Raw genomic sequence first — 20,940 nt, forward strand, 5'->3', positions numbered from 1 at the left:
TTTTCACTTTTTATATTGCAATTATTCAAGATTTCTTGTCATTCTTGATGACACAAGACAAGCTGGATGATAATCATTACATCTGGCAGTTTTAAAAAGCATTTAACATGTCAATCAACTGAACCGAAGGACAACACAGCATTTATAGTGTATGTATGTTTATGATATAGGTCAAGTTGAAGATTATTTAAGAGGTGTGTTGCTGACCTCGTTCATGCCTGAATGCCATTTTTATGTGAGAAACCACATTGTATGTTGAGCACGCGCATCCTGCGCGAGGTTCCACTAATTACCCAATTTACAGATTTATAATCCCCCACTGTGGGCCGGGAGTGGACGGCGTGTTCATCAAAGCTACGCGCTATGGAGTCTTCTAATTAACTAGCAATAAATATGATTAAAACAATTGGCATGGAAATTGGGTTGTGAGTTAGGAAGCCTGGGTTGGATCATTCGTTCGATTGTGTTGAGAGAGCTGTTATGAAGCCGTATCGTTTACTCTGCTGTCAAAGCTCTAGTCCCGTAAGCTCATCTCTGCTGAGGAATCTCCGACTGTTGTCAAATTTACAGCGAAAATATGCATCAGATTTGCTTTAATCTTAAATGATTTTCGACTCTACGGGCGTTTCAATTCGGCGTATTGAATAAGCACATGGTTTTATTTATAATTGATGGGAGATTTGCATGGAAAATTGGACAAGAAAGCCGACATTACCAAATATTAAATCACCACATACATTCTTTTCTTGCACTTGTATAATCTGAGCAAATATTAAAGATAAACTGACGAAGCTTTTTTTTTCTGGCTGATTCTGAAAATTGCCTAAAATTGATCTTATCCTGAAGATTTTCCAATTGGTTATGGCAAATTTTCCGGGGCTTGGTGCCAACTTTGTAGCCTAATACTGGTAATCTGTTCGTGTATGTAGCTCTGGTTTACCAATACTTGATATGAAGGGAGTTTCCTCTCAGCTAAATATAAATATATGATCCACTAGCTATTTTGATACTTTTGAGATCTAACACGTACACGTGTACCTATATGTCTATTTTGTCATAGAGACGCTTGCCTCTCCATGTACGTTTGTCTTTCCGTTCTCACGAACACCTGCTTCGTCATCCAAACGTTTGTCACTGTCTATGTTCGTGTTCACCAACGACGTCATATGGACGCTTGTCTATCCGTTCTTGCGTACACCTACATTGTCGTGGGAACATTTGTCACTCTACGTGAGGAGTAAAACAACAACGTTATAGGGATGCTTGTCTATTCATGGACGTGCACACCTAATACATGAACGACGTCACAGAGACGCTTGTCCATCATTACACATGCATACATTGGCCGTCATTTAGATTTTGGTAACAGTCTTGTGAAGATGATGAAATGCTGACGACATAGTGCTAAAGATTAAAAAAAAGCAAAACAATGATGTCGCGTAAACATTATTGGTCTCTGATCTACTTAATAGTATCAAAGGAAGAGATTTTCCATTCGACAAAAAATAAACGTGTAAAAGTTCTTCATATTTTCATTGGTAGATTTGTGAACCTGTCAAACTGAAATTTAAATATTTGCATATGAATTATACGTTTAAAACCATTAAACCACAGGAAAAACAAACGAACACCCGAACATAAGCACAGGAGAAATTCGAATGTTAAATCACAGTGGAAAGCACACTCGCCAAAGCGACTGGAGATCGAGGATGAGAAAAGCCCGACCACATGGGTTTCCAGGGGTACTCCGGTTTTCTTCCTACATTTATACCTCCCGCGTGCTAACATCCGGACAAACAAGAGTGATCAATATAAGTTGGGAAAACATATTCCATAATTCAATGAATATTTAAGTATATATATATTGGATTTCTTGGGGACTGAGGGGACACCAAAACAAAAGGAAAGACAACGTGAATCCAAAAAAAATGACTATACAGCAACTATTCTTACGGATTCGCCGTGGATTTATCACATTGTGTCCGTGACTGATAATAATATATTATCGTGTGTCCTTATCAATAGCTCGTCTACAAGTACATCAGATACATGAATTACCATGGGAACCATTGACCACGCGATCATTCCCGATCAAGCATCAGATATTGAGACTTTCTATCTTAGGAATGGATATCTGTCACATGCATTACCATCAAATTCGTTCACCCCCTTTGTACTTCCCTATCATGCAAAGTATTAGTAATCGTCACTGATTGATAGACTATGTAAGAAACATTGGGTCTTCATTTAGAAAGATACTAACCGCTCCCAACCGACTTGGCTAAGAAGAATTTTTCTCTTTAGCTCATTCGGTAAAGCGTCAGACTAGTAAGCAAGATTTTCTGATTTCGAACCTTAGCGGAGGCGTTTTGATTTATATTTTTGTATACAAAGACGACTTTTTGTTTGTTTATTTTTTAACATAAAAACGCACCTTTCAAATGAAGTGAGCTATTGTGTAGAGTATTCGACAAATAGGTGGTCGTCAGGGTTGTCATCTATACTACTTGTAGTACTAGCCATGTAAGACGACATAAGCATCTTGTCCAAACTTATAAAGGCCTGAATTTGGAGGCCATCAGATTTACAGTAGTTCATCACATCACCTGATACGAGATTTTTTTTACTTCTCGCTCAAATCGCTCAATATAGCCATTTTCAAACACGATTATGACGTCTTGTTAATAACAAGGTTGTAAGACAAACCTCTATTAGACTGTCTTATAGATTAAGACACGCGAGGACTGCAGTGGACACCAGACACGTAATAGGTCAAAACATGCTCGACCCGTCCAAAACTATCTATCCGTCTTCAAGACCTTTAACGTTTCGTAAAACGTTTCCCTATTACTTCCGATCTGTAAATGTGACAACCTTCCAAACATCCCCAAAACTTGTTCAGTGTGTGAGAAAGAACCAATGTCTCGTGCAATCTTGTCAATTAATTTATTAGTTAACGATATCAGTACACATTGTAACATTGTATAACCAAGCAATCGTGTATAGTACTGCAAAAGTTTTCAATTCATGCAATCATATTTTTTCTCGCATTTATCCCGAACTTCATTCACGTACAAACAGCGACCGGCCTTAACTGTTAACTTATGTCAAACACAATTTATCAAGCAGCTGAAACATACTTTGCGTTCAATTACAAAGTAATATCCACTTGTGAAAATGGAGCAATTAAATTGCACCGGAACGAACCAGAATCCGGTAAGTTGTTTTGTTTGTTTGGGGTTTGGTGCCCTCGCACAAGGTCATATAAAAACATGTGCCTTTTGAGATGCCACCGAACAAAGCTAGATAAGTGAGAAAAGCAAGAAAAGTATAAATTCCAAATGTTACAATAGGTGCAGCAGATCGATTTTAGTTTCTCCATTGAAGCAACACAAGAAAACTTCGAATTCTGCAGGGGTTCACGTTATCGCCCAGTACGATAACGTGTAGTGGCGATACACAGACCCATTCTGCATGTAGTGTAAGAGGCGACTAATGAAGAGAACCCCTGTAGAATTGGGGGTTTGCTTTTGCGTCCTCTACTTGAGACACAAAAGTGACCAAAATAATCTGCTTCACCCAATTGCAATATTTGGGATCGTTGTGTTCCTCTCGACTCTCTACTTCTAAATACCTTTTATTTCCTAGCGCCTTGCTTGACAATACCTTTTGGCGTTCGCCCAGGTGAGGAAGGCAATTGGTTCTGTCCCCAGGCCGGGACATACCAAAGTCCTTAAAAATGGTAGTTGCTATTCCCTGCTTAACGTTCAGCATTTCGGGGAATGACAACAACAGCTTTCAGTATGGTCGTCTGACAAATTAAAATGACAAATTAATTTACCTACTTGTACTACATGTAATAGCATGTTTACCTAATATATAGTTTGTATGCTTGACTACAGCAGTGCCCCATCTTTTTGATATCGTCATCTGGCATTCCCCGAATGGAGGCTGCTGTTGCTGCTCCGATGCGAAAGGAATGGGATTTGAACCGTTTTGTATCAAAGCCACCAAAATGAAGTGCTTTGTGCAGCACGGCAGAAAACTGCTAACGTGTAACAGGTTTCCCTCCATAATGACAGAAAAGGTGACCCTGTATATTTGGACGGAGATGCAGGTATTGAGAAACGAATGTTACTGGTCCCCGCTTTTAGCTACTGGAATTTTTTGTACCCCTTGAATGCTGATCGGTCTTGGAAGAAGAGAGTGTCAATCCTAGCAGTCCCGTTGTCAGTATAATGTGACCGGGTGAAATGCTATGCATGGTGCCTTAAAAGTATTAAAAAAGCATTTTAATGTCAATGTCGTACAAATATTCGTTTGTCATTGTCCACCACACAGACTGTCATATAAATTATATACTATATATTGGTCAGCCTTTGCCATTTTGTCATTCTGATTGATGTATATTACCAATATGTTGCTCAATTGCTTGATAACATCAGATATACAGTTATACATGTGTCCCTCACATCGACCGACGTGTCACCTATATTCTAAATACGTTGATCAGCAGCTAACGTTCTGTTGCCCGGTCAAAGTCTTGCCAGACATATTGCAATATGATCCACTTACAACAGCTAAACAACACTCATTGTTTGTTACGCTTTTATTCATGAATCGTATTTTAAGCAGCTTTTAGTCCGCCCTGTCCCGTGACTGTAAGTCCCGTCTGGGTCTCGTCTGTTACGAGAACATGTCCTTTGTGGATAAATATGTAAATACGGCGTTGACAATATCTCTGTATGATTTATATATCTGACGTTTGTCACGGTACGACTGGCGATCGTCTGTCTGTGAATCGGTGAGGTTTATATACAATGTCTGTGTTCTGTGGATCGTAAAATTATTCAATCATTTCAGTAATGGTCGGGATTCTTCATAAATCACAGATCACTGACGTTCGAACGGTATCTTCTTTTGAAAATCTCTCCTTAGCCTTAAAATCAAACTTCCTTCACACATCTAACAAAAGATTCATATTTCCAACAAGAATGTCATGTTGAAATATTTACCATCGTATGGCACTGGCAATATATATCGTTTAGCATTCGTAGCATGTATGAATAACAAGACCCGCTTGTTGACGTCATCATGTTTATGGCGTCATAATTGTCATTTCCAATATCACTGACTCTCCCTGAAGAGTTAGATGACTGTTTTTTGACAAGTTTCTGTGATATATACATTTTTTCGAACGAAGTGTTAATTTTGATTCTTTATTTTCTATGACATTAACAGAATCTGCAAATGGTAAATATAAGTGTTGAACTGTTTCCAATTTGTAATTTCAGTCAATATGACACAGGGACAGCGTGTGAGAGGCAGCTACGGTATGACACAGGGACAGCGTGTGACAAGACAGCTACGATATGACACAGGGACAGCGTGTAACAAGACAGACTCGGTATGCCACAGGGACAGCGTGTGACAAGACAGCTACGGTATGGCACAGGGACAGCGTGTGACGAGACAGCTACAGTATGACACAGGGACAGCGTGTGACAAGCCAGTTACGGTATGACACAGGGACAGCGTACGACGAGACAGCTACGGTATGACACAGGGACAGCGTGTGACGAGACAGCTACAGTATGACACAGGGACAGCGTGTGACAAGACAGTTACGGTATGACACAGGGACAGCGTACGACGAGACCGCTACGGTATGATACAGGGACAGCGTGTGACAAGACAGACTCAGTATGCCACAAGGACAGCGTGCGACGAGATAGCTACGGTATGGCACAGGGACAGCGTGTGACGAGACAGTTACGATATGACACAGGGACAGAGAGTGACGAGACAGCTACGGTATGACAGGGGGACAGCGTGTGACGAGATAGCTACGGTATGAAACAGGGACAGCGTGTGACGAGACAGCTACAGTATGACACAAGGACAGCGTGTGACGAGACAGCTACAGTATGACACAGGGACAGCGAGTGACGAGACAGCTACGGTATGGCACAGGGACAGCGCGTGACGAGATAGCTACGGTATGGCACAGGGACACCGTGTGACGAGACAGTTACGATATGACACAGGGACAGCGAGGGACGAGACAGCTACGGTATGGCACAGGGACAGCGTGTGACGAGATAGCTGCGGTATGGCACAGGGACAGCGTGTGACGAGACAGCTACGATATGACACAGGGACACCGTGTGACGAGACAGCTACGGTATGGCACAGGGACACCGTGTGACGAGACAGCTACGGTATGGCACAGGGACACCGTGTGACGAGACAGCTACGGTATGGCACAGGGACACCGTGTGACGAGACAGCTACGGTATGGCACAGGGACACCGTGTGACGAGACAGCTACGATATGACACAGGGACAGAGAGTGACGAGACAGCGACGGTATGACACAGGGACAGCGTGTGACGAGACCGCAACGGTATGACACAGGGACAGAGAGTGACGAGACAGCTACGGTATGACACGGGGACAGCGTGTGACGAGATAGCTACGGGATGACACAAGGACAGCGTGTGACGAGACAGCTACAGTATGACACAAGGACAGCGTGTGACGAGACAGCTACGGTATGACACGGGGGCAGCGTGTGACGAGATAGCTACGGGATGACACAAGGACAGCGTGTGACGAGACAGCTACAGTATGACACAGGGACAGCGTGTGACGAGCCAGCTACGGTATGACACAAGGACAGCGTGTGACGAGACAGCTACGGTATGACACGGGGTCAGCGTGTGACGAGATAGCTACGGTATGACACAGGGACAGCGTGTGACGAGACAGCTACGGTATGACACGGGGGCAGTGTGTGACAAGGCAGCTTAAGGTACATGTATGACACAGGGACAGTGTGTGACGAGACACCTACGGTATGACACAGGGAAGTGGATTTCATTAAATTTTAATTCTCTGTTAATACACAGAAATACTACTTCAAACAGACGACCATGCGTTATCTAACGCGTACAGGGGCATCTGCAGGTTTCGGGTTTTGTTCTGTTCTGTGGGAGATACTGCCCCGATATATCTTCGTGTTGTCTTTTCTTGTGTCCGTTTGGCTCCTGATGTTTGAGCATTGAATTTGGTTTCCGAATTTGGCATTATGAGCTATAATGCTAGAGTATAATTGTTTTATTGTATCAAGATATATTTGAATTGGTAAGACTTGCAGTCTTATAGCTATCCTGTTTTCCGCCTCCTCTAATATGACCTTATTTGAGCGACCTGTGACCTCATAATATATCCAACATTGTCAAAAAATTTGTGTTAATATGTGACTTCCTTCTCCCACATAAACACATGTTTCCTTTGGAATGCACACACATTATTTTTGTCTATTAACCATTCTGTCTCAGAACAAAACTCGACATTAACGTTTCAAGGAGATGGTATCGGGCTATCTGTACTGGGACGATACACCGGAACATCTAAAGGATCGGAGGGTCGTTTTTTGACCGTGTCTGTAGCACGTGGACCTAACTGAGTTAACCCTCTTCTGATGTCCTGCAAATTCGGTAGAACGCATCGTAATGGGGCCTTGTATCCCGGCGGGATGGGGCAGTTAGATACAAGCTTAGATACGGGACACGCCAATACTGCGCGTCAATTACAGAAAGGCGTACGCATGTTGATATGTTCATGCATAATCGTGCAATTTCGCCGTCTTCTGATGAACGAGTTTGAATCTGTCCTGCAGTCCACTGTTTGCATTCATCGATAATTTCTAATTGGTCTTAAACAATACTGGTTATATGTAACATGAGTTTTATTGAATGATGATCATTGCAGATCATTGATATTTATCCTGTGACTACATGCCTGTGGGAATCGTCCAATATGGTGTACACGTTTTGTACAACAAATATTAACACGACTTATTAGTGTACTTGAGTTTCTCTTGAGCAGGCGAACTTACTGGTGCCTTATTGATCAGCGCTGGTTTTATATTTACATTAAAGGTTGATGTGATACAGTTGGACACATACAGCGTTTACAGATTCAATTGATGGTTTAATTGTCGATCTCTCCTTGTATTGCAGCACGCACCGTTCAACTGACGATCTCATAAATCAGCTAAACCATTAACACTATTTGCAAGCAAGGAACATAACATGAAGACGCGGTCAATGACACTCGCATGTCCTTGATAATCATATCATGTGATCAAATAACGTGATAAATCACATGATTGAAACCTGTTGTTATAAGATATGATGGGGGTCACCGGTACTATACCGATCTTAGCATGTTGTTTGAACTATGAAAAGTAATGGTATTTGGATTAATAAATACATTACATAACGTTTGAATCGTTTTAGTTAGCAATATGGACGATCGAGTCCAGAAAGGGTTGCTTTCTATTGAACTTTGATAGCAATATCATGTTTTTTAGATTTTATCTCAGCCCCATGGTTTCCGTACAAATCACATTATATGAATACTTGATAATATTAATAAAAATATACATGGAATTTTTATTAGAAAATTAGGAATACAACTGGATTTAAATTTTATTACGGCATCGAAAACCAATATTGTTTTATCGGGATAAAAATCGGGGTTCTCTTCATGTTGTCTTTTAAAAGTGCACTTCTACTGGACGGTGTACAAATGTATATTACAATTCAATGAGAGACAGGTTGGCTGGTAACAGAAAAGAAAAAAAAATGCCATCAACAATGCTTAGGTCCGTTCCGATCGGATCGTGGTCAAATCGGCATCAGAGCCTAGATCACTAATGAAAATCTACTTAGTGGTGAATGGTTCTAAAGTATTGCACACGGATGCATGTCTTGACCTCTGACGTGCCGGTAACGTCGGCAGCTAATGGACCGACGTAAGTATATATAGGTAATTAAACATCGTCCGCCACATGTGCGCGGACTAATGGTTACTAATTGCTGGTCTCACAGACAGGGAATCTTTAATCTAAACCAGCCCTACATATAGATCAGATTTGTCAATACCGCTTACCCTTTTTATCGGGACTAATCTCGCTCGGTTATACCATCAATCTAAATGTAGGTCTTTTACTGTGGAGGTAAGTATTTAACATACAGACACATTAGTATTATAAGTATCTTTCCAAATCAGAATTGGTGAGAACAATCAGAACTCTTCATACCGTCAGAAAATAAAAGATGTTGATTTTAGACAGGACTTGATACTTCATCTCACCAATAATCGTTAACGCTGTTTTCTCACGTTACATTTTAATACATAAACCCGTGCGAAGCTAATCCGCGGGCAGCATGAGCTGGGGATATTGTTAATATTTGAAAGAATGTGTCACTTCTCTTGAATAGACAACCGAGGTTTATTGAAATAAGTCCACATCAGCTTGCGCCATCTGGTATAGACCTCACACGTGTGATATGCGCCCGATCGATTAGGTTTTCTATCCCATGTAACAAGTGGTCATGCACGTGTCCGAGCGTACAAAGTAATCCGGGCCCCGGGTCCCGCCCCAGCCCGGGAGGTTCCAAATGCTCATTTCAGGTTCTGCGTCTCACAGAAGCTGGTTTACGGTAGAAAATCCCCCTCGCTTGAAATACACACGGAGGGAGACCCCATCCCACGTTAGAAACACGATACAAGAAACGTGGTAAACGGATTTACATACACTCGACTGTTTTATCGTTTGTTGCTCGTTTGTCTTGTGGTTCGCACGCGCAGTGTATTGATCGCTGCGCGTGCCAGAAAATAAGTCAACCAAGCAAAGACGGGAAAAGAAGCGAGGTTCGGAACTAAATATTAACCAAAGTATTCCGGTTATTGTAGTCAAGCTCCATGAAGAAAATAACTTCGAACGGATAATAACACACCAAAAAATAGCCCGTTTAGCGAGCAATCGATAGTCGGGGTTCCTTTTGATGTCACACAACGGTGGGCCACTCATTGTGACCATTCGTTCAATCCATTTCATGCAAGTCTTTGAGAATGTAAATATTACGAGCGAAAAGTCAATTGAAATTCGCTCAAGCTGAAGTTGTCAATATGAAGATCGTGAGCGTATCAATGAACACAAATTTCCTAAGCCTTTCCTTGTGTTTGTATTTGTACATGGGATTGATTGGCATGTGTTCGCCGTCCCGTGTAGAACATAGATCTTGTGCTTACCGTCAGAGTAGGGGGTGGGGGTGGGGGTAATTGTTTCATAATAGCAGTAATTATAAAGTCGTTGAATATTGTTTGAATATGTAATATATGAATGCCTATTGAGATATATAGCGAGTTCAGTTCTGATGAAACATTGAATTGAATGCTGTGTGAATATATGTAAGCATGGACTACCGATATTGCGAAAGGAATATGAAAAAGGTTCACACATATAGTTGAATACTAATGGAAATTGATATTTATGGTTGATTATTGGGTTGAATTATGTTTGAATAGGTAAAATTTTGAAAATGATTTATTTTTAATATCTGAAATGAATATACATATATTTATGAAAATAAGGAATGAATATGTATAGTTGAATATTATATTAAGTTAGTGTTGTGACAATATGCAGGAGTTGAAAATGCATTATATCTTTGTTCTACATATCTATAGCATGAATGTATTAATAAATACAGTTAATGAGTATGTGGAGTAACATGTAAATATTGAATTGGGTATTGTGTCAATATACAGGAGTTGAATATGCTATATTTCGTTATTTTACAAATCAAGTATGAAAATATCAGCGAATATATTTGATGAATATGTAGAGTTCAATAATGATTTGAATGTTGTGTCAATATGCAAGAGTTGAATATGATTGATTCCGTTATTCTACATATCTAGTATGAATATGTTAATGACTTCTTTTATTTTTGCTGTCATTATTATTTGTAGAAATATGATTGGGAATGATTGCGTACTAGTTGATTGAATGTGATGTAGGAGTTGATTGAATATGATGTAGGAGTTATTGAATATGATGTAGGGGTTGATTGAATAGGATGTAGGCGTTGCTTGAATAGGATGTAGGGGTTGATTGAATAGGATGTAGGCGTTGATTGTATAGGATGTAGGGGTGATTGAATAGGACATGCATTGCAGTTGTTACTATGGAGTCTGCATACGTGTCGTTGGTGAGTAGAAAGCTTATATTTTGGGGCAGCTGAAGGAAGTGCTAATACTTCTACCACAGAGTATTAACCTCTACACTAACACTAGGAGTTCTCGACGATCTCAGTTTCTGTTGGTAGTGTGCAGTACTTTTAAAAGATACATTGTGTAGGTAAATGTGGCAACAGACACCCTAGGTGTACACGATAATTAACAGAGAATATATCATGTAACATCCGCGGACGGCGCGGGAACCACCAACCCAGCACGTGCTGCAGTTTTAATATCCATCACGTCCATAAGCACGGAAGATAGCGCACAAGATTTCACAACTTACAAAAGTCAAAAGAATTTCGTTAAAGTTATCGGTTATCTGCTGCAGCTTCTGACAGGGATGGTAGTGTCGAACAACAGTGTGTGTGCAATTGCAATATTTGGGGGCGACGTACCAAAATACCTTGTTTAATTAACAAATAAATTCACATCAAAGTATCATAATGATTATATACGTTGTTTCTATTTAATTGGGTGCGTCGCCCATCGAGAGACAGTACAGAGCTGGGCGTCTCTCGTTAGCTGTGGTGTGGTACCCGTCCGCACAGCCTTGCCTAGGTCAGTACAGACCCAGCAGGCCGCGTTGTGAGGAACGCCGTACTTATGTCAAAATATCAAACAATCGGAGGGAATGAACAACGACAGATACACGTGGTAAGGAATACACAGTCGAGTGGGAGGCTCCACAAACTCCTCCTTACTTACTCATACAATCGTATCAAACTTCACCGCGTTACTCCGTAGGATTTAATTCAATATAATCGCTGTTCCCGTACACGAGCAGACCAAGTCTAGCCCGGCAGTGTTTAGGAAATTATACTAACTCGTTGCTTTTTTAACATCTAAAAGTCAGAGAAATCATATTAGAGGGGACGGATATTGCTCCTCAACTCAACCAGCACGACTCGGCTTCAGACGTCAGTGGGGACAGGTCGGATAATTAAAACCTAGGAAATACAAAGGACTCATCTTCCGATACCAAGACATGTGACTTCTTGTGACAGAGTTAGATGGTCATACAGTTCTGTTATATAGCAGGTCACCTTGTTCGATAGCAACCGAAACCACATGCCTCCCAGTGGTCGGTCAAGGTCAGTGATACTGAAGACGGTCGGCCAAGATTTCTGTGACGTAGTTTGATAATTGTGTGACATTGGACGTTGTGTTTAGAGACATGGTAACCCCTGGTCTATTTTTTGGGGTGGCCACTTTCCTCGTGGTCCTGGCCGGATATTGTGACGGACAAGAACCACCGGCAGAGAAGCGTCTCCATAGCGACCTGTTGGTGCGGGGTAGATACAGCAAACTCATCCGTCCTTCCGGTACTGACGGAAACAGTAGCGTCCAGAAGCTGACGGTCAAACTGGGCATGCGCCTCACACAGCTTCTCAACATGGTAAGTATTTCCGGGTTTATTTTTGTTTTGTGTTAATGGGTTTCTGTATTTGTTTATAAACATGCTTTTAGTAAATTAGATGAAGCAAACTTTCTGCGATGAAATGTAATGCATATTACCATTAAAACGACAAATATGATCACTCTTTCAGAGAGGCAACGATGGACATCGACGTTGGTTTTACCCTTATCAATATAATTTAATTTGTATTCCATTTCTTAATTGAATTACTCTTCCCTAACTTACTGAAATTTCTATAATTGATGTTTCCAGGCTTTGACCCGCGTTTGAACAAAAAGATCAATATTCATTGAACAATTTAAGCAAATAGTTACAAATGTGTGTGTTGAGTTCTTGAAAATGTCAATACAATGTATTGTATATATATATGCATACAGTTTAATAGTAAAACACTTGTCTCTTTACCTTGTAACAAAATTGGAGCAGTTTGATTACTGCTAGCGTACTACAGTATTCGATTGAGCAGAACAGCTTACTAGTCATGTTAACCTAATCCGTTTTAAATGATGTTTAGTCTATGATAACATTTTCTCAGGTTTAAATTTTGGCATATGTACATAATTGTAATATACCTATTTAAGTGTAAGTGGTTAGTGTTAAGGAGGTCCAAAGGAAGCAAATCATACTACGACTTTCTCTGATCGTAGGGCGAGCTAGTAAACATTTAAATGTTATAAAATAAAATAAAAACATTGTATAGCGTTTAAGTGGTTGTCTGAAGATTAAAAGCTAATTATGTCTGTCGGGGGTTATTTCAGAAATGTATGCACTACCTGCCTGTAGAATAAATCATGTGTGTGTTTGTTGTTTGTATGTATATATATAGATAAGACCGTACCAGGGTACCGTTCACCAATACACAACAATGGTCCATTGTTTAGTTAGCATTCAGATATGTTACTTTCACATATGTGCGGTGTGTTTTATGCAAGCCAGCGAAAGAAGCTGTTTTAACGGAAGTATTAAAAAAGCCATTCTCCTTACATAAGGACCGTTATCATCCCTCCTGATAGCGTTACGGCACACTAGCTAGAGGCACATTAAACCGAAGTGTCGATATCATACCTGTCTGCCACATTCCGTAAGGAAACTTCACACAACTACGTGGGTACAAAACAACATAGGTCCTAAACCACTTTGATGTGTACAAATATTTAAAGAATGCCATTTAAGAACCTATTACGATGTTTTGAAAAAAATACATAAAAAGTTGTGTATTCGACGTGCAATTTCATGCAACTCTGAAGTGGTGGTATTCTGTCGAGCCGTTTGTTAGCCCAGCACCAACAGTATTTGTAGTTCTATCTCCATATGCCGTGTCCTCAGATACAGATGCGTAATGTTTATCTATTAATAGTATACATTTGTTCTCTGAACGTCCATACTCTGTTTAATATCATAATATGTTTCATAATGTGAACGGGCATCTGTTTTGTCCCAAGTATCTCGCAAACCGTAGTCGAAATGTCTCCATGTAAATTAAAGTTCTGTACCCTGTGTTCATACGGATCGGGAGTTAAAGATTAAGAAGGAATATCGTGCATTTTGAAGAAAACATGCAATCGTTCACGAACTTGTTTGATAAGTGGTAACGACCCACATGTACAATGTCATACATGGCCTCACAGTAATTTGAATGTCCCACCAGTACAATAAGGTCATATAGCGGTAGTCGTAACAACTCATCTGCCCAATGAAGTCATACAGGGTCAAACGATAAACTTAACGGCTCAAATTTAAAATCAGGTCGTATAATGGTATTGGTAATGGCTCATCAGCAAAATTCAAAATTAATATTGGCCAAACGGTAGTCTTAAAGGCACCTCTGTACAATGATGTCATACAGCGGCAAACGGTAGTCTTAAAGGCACCTCTGTACACTGATGTCATACAGCGCTAAACGGTAGTCTTAAAGGCACATCTGTACAATGGTGTCATACAGCGCCAAACGGTAGTCTTAAAGGAACATCTGGACAATGGTGTCATACAGCGCTAAACGGTATTCTTAAAGGCGACTCTGTACAATTACGTCATACAGCGCTAAACGGTAATCTTAAAGGCACCTCTGTACAATGATGGCATACAGCTCCAAACGGTAGTCTTAAAGGCACCTCTGTACCATGATGTCATACAGCGCTAAACGGTAGTCTTAAAGGCGCCTCTGTACAATGACGTCATACAGCGCTAAACGGTAATCTTAAAGGCACCGCTGTACAATGATGTCATACAGCGCCAAACGGTAGTCTTAAATGCACCTCTGTACAATGATGTCATACAGCGCTAATCGGTAGTCTTAAAGGCACCTCTGTACAATGATATCATACAGCGCCAAACGGTAGTCTTAAAGGCCCCTCTGTACAATGATGTCATACAGCGCTAAACGGTAGTCTTAAAGGCGCCTCTGTACAATGACGTCATACAGCGCTAAACGGTAGTCTTAAAGGCGACTCTGTACAATGACGTCATACAGCGCTAAACGGTAGTCTTAAAGGCGCCTCTGTACAATGACGTCATACAGCGCTAAACGGTAGTCTTAAAGGCGACTCTGTACAATTACGTCATACAGCGCTAAACGGTAATCTTAAAGGCACCTCTGTACAATGATGGCATACAGCTCCAAACGGTAGTCTTAAAGGCACCTCTGTACGATGATGTCATACAGCGCTAAACGGTAGTCTTAAAGGCACCTCTGTACAATGGTGTCATACAGCGCCAAACGGTAGTCTTAAAGGAACATCTGGACAATGGTGTCATACAGCGCTAAACGGTAGTCTTAAAGGCGCCTCTGTACAATGACGTCATACAGCGCTAAACGGTAGTCTTAAAGGCGACTCTGTACAATGACGTCATACAGCGCTAAACGGTAATCTTAAAGGCACCTCTGTACAATGATGTCATACAGGGCTAAACGGTAGTCTTAAAGGCACCTCTGTACAATGGTGTCACACAGCGCCAAACGGTAGTCTTAAAGGCACATCTGTACAATGCGTCATACAGCGCTAAACGGTAGTCTTAAAGGCACATCTGTACAATGGTGTCATACAGCGCCACACGGTAGTCTTAAAGGCACCTCTGTACAATGATGTCACACAGCGCCACACGGTAGTCTTAAAGGCACATCTGTACAATGATGTCATACAGCGCTAAACGGTAGTCTTAAAGGCACATCTGTACAATGGTGTCATACAGCGCCAAACGGTAGTCTTAAAGGCACATCTGGACAATGGTGTCATACAGCGCTAAACGGTAGTCTTAAAGGCGACTCTGTACAATGACGTCATACAGCGCTAAACGGTAATCTTAAAGGCACCTCTGTACAATGATGTCATACAGCGCCAAACGGTTATCTAAATGGCCCATCTGTATCAGGTCATAGAAGGCCACACGGTAATCTGAATGCCTCATCTGTATACTAAGGTCATACAGGACAACATAACATATAATGTCCTACCTGTTTCCGAAGGTCACACAGGGCCAAACGGTAGTATTAACGGTCCATATACACTGATGTTATACAGGGCCACACAGTAGTCATATTGTACCGGTCATAAACACTATGATATTATACAGGGCCACACGGTAGTCTTATTGTACTGGTCACATGCACTATGATGTTATACAGGGTCACACGGTAGTGTTATTTTACCGCTTATATACACTATGATGTTATACAGGGCCGCACAGTAGTCTTATTGTACCGGTCATAAACACTATGATATTATACATGGCCACACAGTAGTCTTATTGTACTGGTCATATACACTATGATGTTATACAGGGCCGCACAGTAGTCTTATTGTACCGGTCATAAACACTATGATATTATAAAGGGCCACACGGTAGTCTTATTGTACTGGTCACATGCACTATGATGTTATACAGGGTCACACGGTAGTCTTATTGTACCGGTCATATACACTATGATGTTATACAGGGTCACACGGTAGTGTTATTTTACCGCTTATATACACTATGATGTTATACAGGGCCACACAGTAGTCTTATTGTACCGGTCATATACACTATGATGTTATACAGGGTCACACGGTAGTCCTATTGTACCGGTCGTATACACTACGATGTTATACAGGGTCACACGGTAGTCTTATTGTACCGTCCATATACACTATGATGTTATACAGGGCCACACAGTAGTCTTATTGTACCGGTCATATACACTATGATGTTATATAGGGTCACACGGTAGACTTATTGTACCGGTCATTTACACTATGATGTTATACAGGGCCACACAGTAGTCTTATTGTACCGGTCATATACACTATGATGTTATACCGGGCCGCACAGTAGTCTTATTGTACCGGTCATATACACTATGATGTTATATAGGGTCACACGGTAGACTAAGTGTACCGGTCATATACACTATGATGTTACACAGGGCCACACAGTAGACTTATTGTACCGGTCATATACACTATGATGTTATACAGGGCCGCACAGGAGTCTTATTGTACCGGTTATATGGTCACACGGTAGTCTTATTCTACCTTATTGTACCGGTCATTTACACTATGATGTTATAAAGGGTCACACGGTAGTCCTATTATACCGGTCGTTTACACTATGATGTTATAGAGGGTCACACGGTAGTCCTATTATACCGGTCGTTTACACTATGATGTTATACGGGATCACACGGTAGACTAAGGGTACCGGTCATATACACCAGGATGTTATACATTGCCATACAGTAGTCTTATTATACCGGTCATATACACTATGCTGTTATACAGGGCCACATAGTAGTCTTATTGTACCGCTCATATACACTATGATATTATACACGGTCACACGGTAGTCTTACTGTACCGGTCATATACACGATGATGTTATACAAGGCCAAACGGTAGTCTTAAAGGCACCTTTGTACAATGATGTCATACAGTGCCAAACGGTAGTCTTATTGTACAGGTCACATACACTATGATGTTATTCTGTACAATGATGTCATACAGCGCCACACGGTAGTCTTATTCTACCGGTCATAAACACTATGCCGTTATACAGGGCCACACAGTTGTCTTATCGTACCGGTCATATACACTATGATATTATACATGGCCACACAGTAATCTTATTGTACCGGTCACAGACAAGATGATGTTATACAGGGCCGCACAGTAGTCTTATTGTAATGGTCATATACACTATGATGCTATACAGGGACACACAGTAGTCGTATTGTACCGGTCATATCCTATGATGTTATACAGGGACACACGGGAGTCTTATTGTACCGGTTATATGGTCACACGGTAGTCTTACTGTACCGGTCATATACACGATGATGTTATACAAGGCCACACGGTAGTCTTAAAGGCACATCTGGACAATGGTGTCATACAGCGCTAAACGGTAGTCTTAAAGGCACATCTGGACAATGGTGTCATACAGCGCTAAACGGTAGTCTTAAAGGCACCTCTGTACAATGATGTCATACAGCGCCACACGGTAGTCTTATTGTACCGTTCATATACACTATGATGTAATACAGGGCCACACAGTTGTCTTATCGTACCGGTCATATACACCAAGATGTTATACATGGCCATACAGTAGTCTTATTATACCGGTCATATACACTATGATCTTATACAGGGTCACACAATAGTCTGATTGTAGTTATACAGGGCCACACAATAGTCTTATTGTAGTTATACAGGGCCACACAATAGTCTTATTGTACCGGGCATATACACTATGATATTATACAGGGTCAAACGGTAGACAGGGCCACACAGTAGTCCTATTGTACCGGTCGTATACACTATGATGTTATTCTGTACAATGATGTCATACAGCGCCACACGGTAGTCTTATTGTAACGGTCATAAACACTATGCCGTTATACAGGGCCACACGCTAGTCCTGTTGTACCGGTCATAAACACTATGATGTTATACAAGGCCACACGGTAGTCTTAAAGGCACCTCTGTACAATGATGTCATACAGCGCCAAACGGTAGTCTTATTGTACCGGTCATATACACTATGGTGTTATACAGGGTCACACGGTAGTCTTATTGTACCGGTCATATCCACTATGATGTTATACAGGACCACACAGTAGTCTTATTGTACCGGTCATAAACACTATGCTGTTATACAGGGCCACACAGTAGTCTTATTGTACCGGTCATAAACACTATGATATTATACAGGGTCACACGGTAGTCTTATTCTACCGGTCATAAACACTATGATATTATACATGGCCACACAGTAGTCTTATTGTACCGGTAATATACACTATGATGTTATACAGGGCCACAAAGTAGTCTTAGTGTACCGGTCATATACAATATGATGTTATACAGGGCCACACAGTAGGCTTATTGTACCGGTCATAAACACTATGATATTATACATGGCCACACGGTAGTCTTATTGTACCGGTCATAAACACTATGCTGGTATACAGGGCCACACAGTAGTCTTATTTTACTGGTCATATACACTATGATGTTATACAGGACCACACAGTAGTCTTATTGTACCGGTCGTATACACTATGATGTTATACAGGACCACACAGTAGTCTTATTGTACCGGTCGTATACACTATGATGTTATACAGGACCACACAGTAGTCTTATTGTACCGGTCGTATACACTATGATGTTATACAGGGTCACACGGTAGCCTTATTGGACCGGTCATAAACACTATGATATTATAGATGTTATACAGGGCCACACGATAGTCTTATTGTACCGGTCAAATACACTATGATGTTATACATGGCCATACAGTAGTCTTATTGTACCGGTCATATACACTCTGATGTTATACAGGGTCACACGGTAGTCCTATTGTACCGGTCATATACACTATGATATTCTACAGGGCCACACGGTAGTCTTATTGTTCCGGTCACATACACTATGATGTTATACATGGCCATACAGTAGTCTTATTGTACCGGTCATATTCACTATAATGTTATACAGAGTCACACGGTAGTCCTATTGTACCGGTCGTATACACTATGATGTTATACAGGGTCACACAGTAGTCTTATTGTACCGGTCATATTCACTATGATCTTATACAGGGTCACACGGTAGCCTTATTGGACCGGTCATAAACACTATGATATTATACATGTAGACTAAGTGTACCGGTCATATACACTATAAGTTTATACAGGGCCACACAGTAGAAGTATTGTACCGGTCATATACACTATGATGTTAGACAGGGCCACACAGTAGTCTTATTGTACCGGTAATATACACTATGATGTTATACAGGGTCACACGGTAGACTAAGTGGACCGGTCATATACACTATGATGTTATACAGGGCCACACAGTAGTCTTATTGTACTGGTCATATACACTATGATGTTATACAGGTTCACACGGTAGACTAAGTGTACCGGTCATATACACTATGAGTTTATACAGGGCCACACAGTAGACGTATTGTACCGGTCATATACACTATGATGTTATACAGGGCCACACAGTAGTCTTATTGTACCGGTCATAAACACTATGATATTCTACAGGGCCACACGGTAGTCTTATTGTACCGGTCACATGCACTATGATGTTATACAGGGTAACACGGTAGACTATGTGTACCGGTCATATACACTATCATGTTATTCAGGGTCACACAGTAGTCTTATTGTACTGGTCATATACACTATGATGTTATACAGGGCCACACGGTAGTCTTATTGTACCGGTCACATGCACTATGATGTTATACAGGGTCACACGGTAGACTATGTGTACCGGTCATATACACTATGATGTTATTCAGGGTCACACAGTAGTCTTATTGTACTGGTCATATACACTATGATGTTATTCAGGTTCACACAGTAGTCTTATTGTACTGGTCATATACACTATGATGTTATTCAGGTTCACACAGTAGTCTTATTGTACTTGTACCGGTATTATACACTATGATGTTATACATGGCCACACAGTAATCTTATTGTACCGGTCACATACAATATGATGTTATACAGGGCCACACTGTAGTCTTATTGTACCGGTCATAAACACTATGATATTATACAGGGCCACACAGTAGTCTTATTGTACCGGTCATATACACTATGATGATATACAGGGTCACACAGTAGTCTTATTGTACCGGTTATATACACTATGATGTTATACAGGGCCACACAGTAGTCTTATTGTACCGGTTATATACACTATGATATTATACAGGGTCACACGGTAGTGTTATTGTACCGGTCATATACACTATGATGTTATACAGGGTCACACAGTAGTCTTATTGTACCGGTTATCTACACTATGATATTATACAGGGTCACACGGTAGTGTTATTGTACCTGTCATATACACTATGATGTTATACAGGGCCACACAGTAGTCTTATTGTACCGGTCATATACACTATGATCTTAT

At 40.9% G+C, this 20,940-nt stretch overlaps 1 protein-coding gene across 1 annotated transcript in view; it reads left to right on the forward strand.

Annotated features, from left to right (window-relative positions):
• The first annotated feature begins 11,347 nt into the window (after positions 1–11,347).
• Positions 11,348–20,940, forward strand: part of LOC110462163 (acetylcholine receptor subunit alpha-like 1) — a 44,416-nt gene continuing 34,823 nt past the window's right edge. Inside the window, exon 1 of the mRNA XM_021516005.1 lies at positions 11,348–12,496. Coding sequence (XP_021371680.1) covers positions 12,275–12,496 — 222 coding nt within the window. The 5' untranslated portion in view covers positions 11,348–12,274. The remainder of the gene's footprint in view (positions 12,497–20,940) is intronic.

Source organism: Mizuhopecten yessoensis, unplaced genomic scaffold, assembly GCF_002113885.1.
Source record: "Mizuhopecten yessoensis strain PY_sf001 unplaced genomic scaffold, ASM211388v2 scaffold10755, whole genome shotgun sequence".
NCBI lineage: Eukaryota > Metazoa > Mollusca > Bivalvia > Pectinida > Pectinidae > Mizuhopecten > Mizuhopecten yessoensis.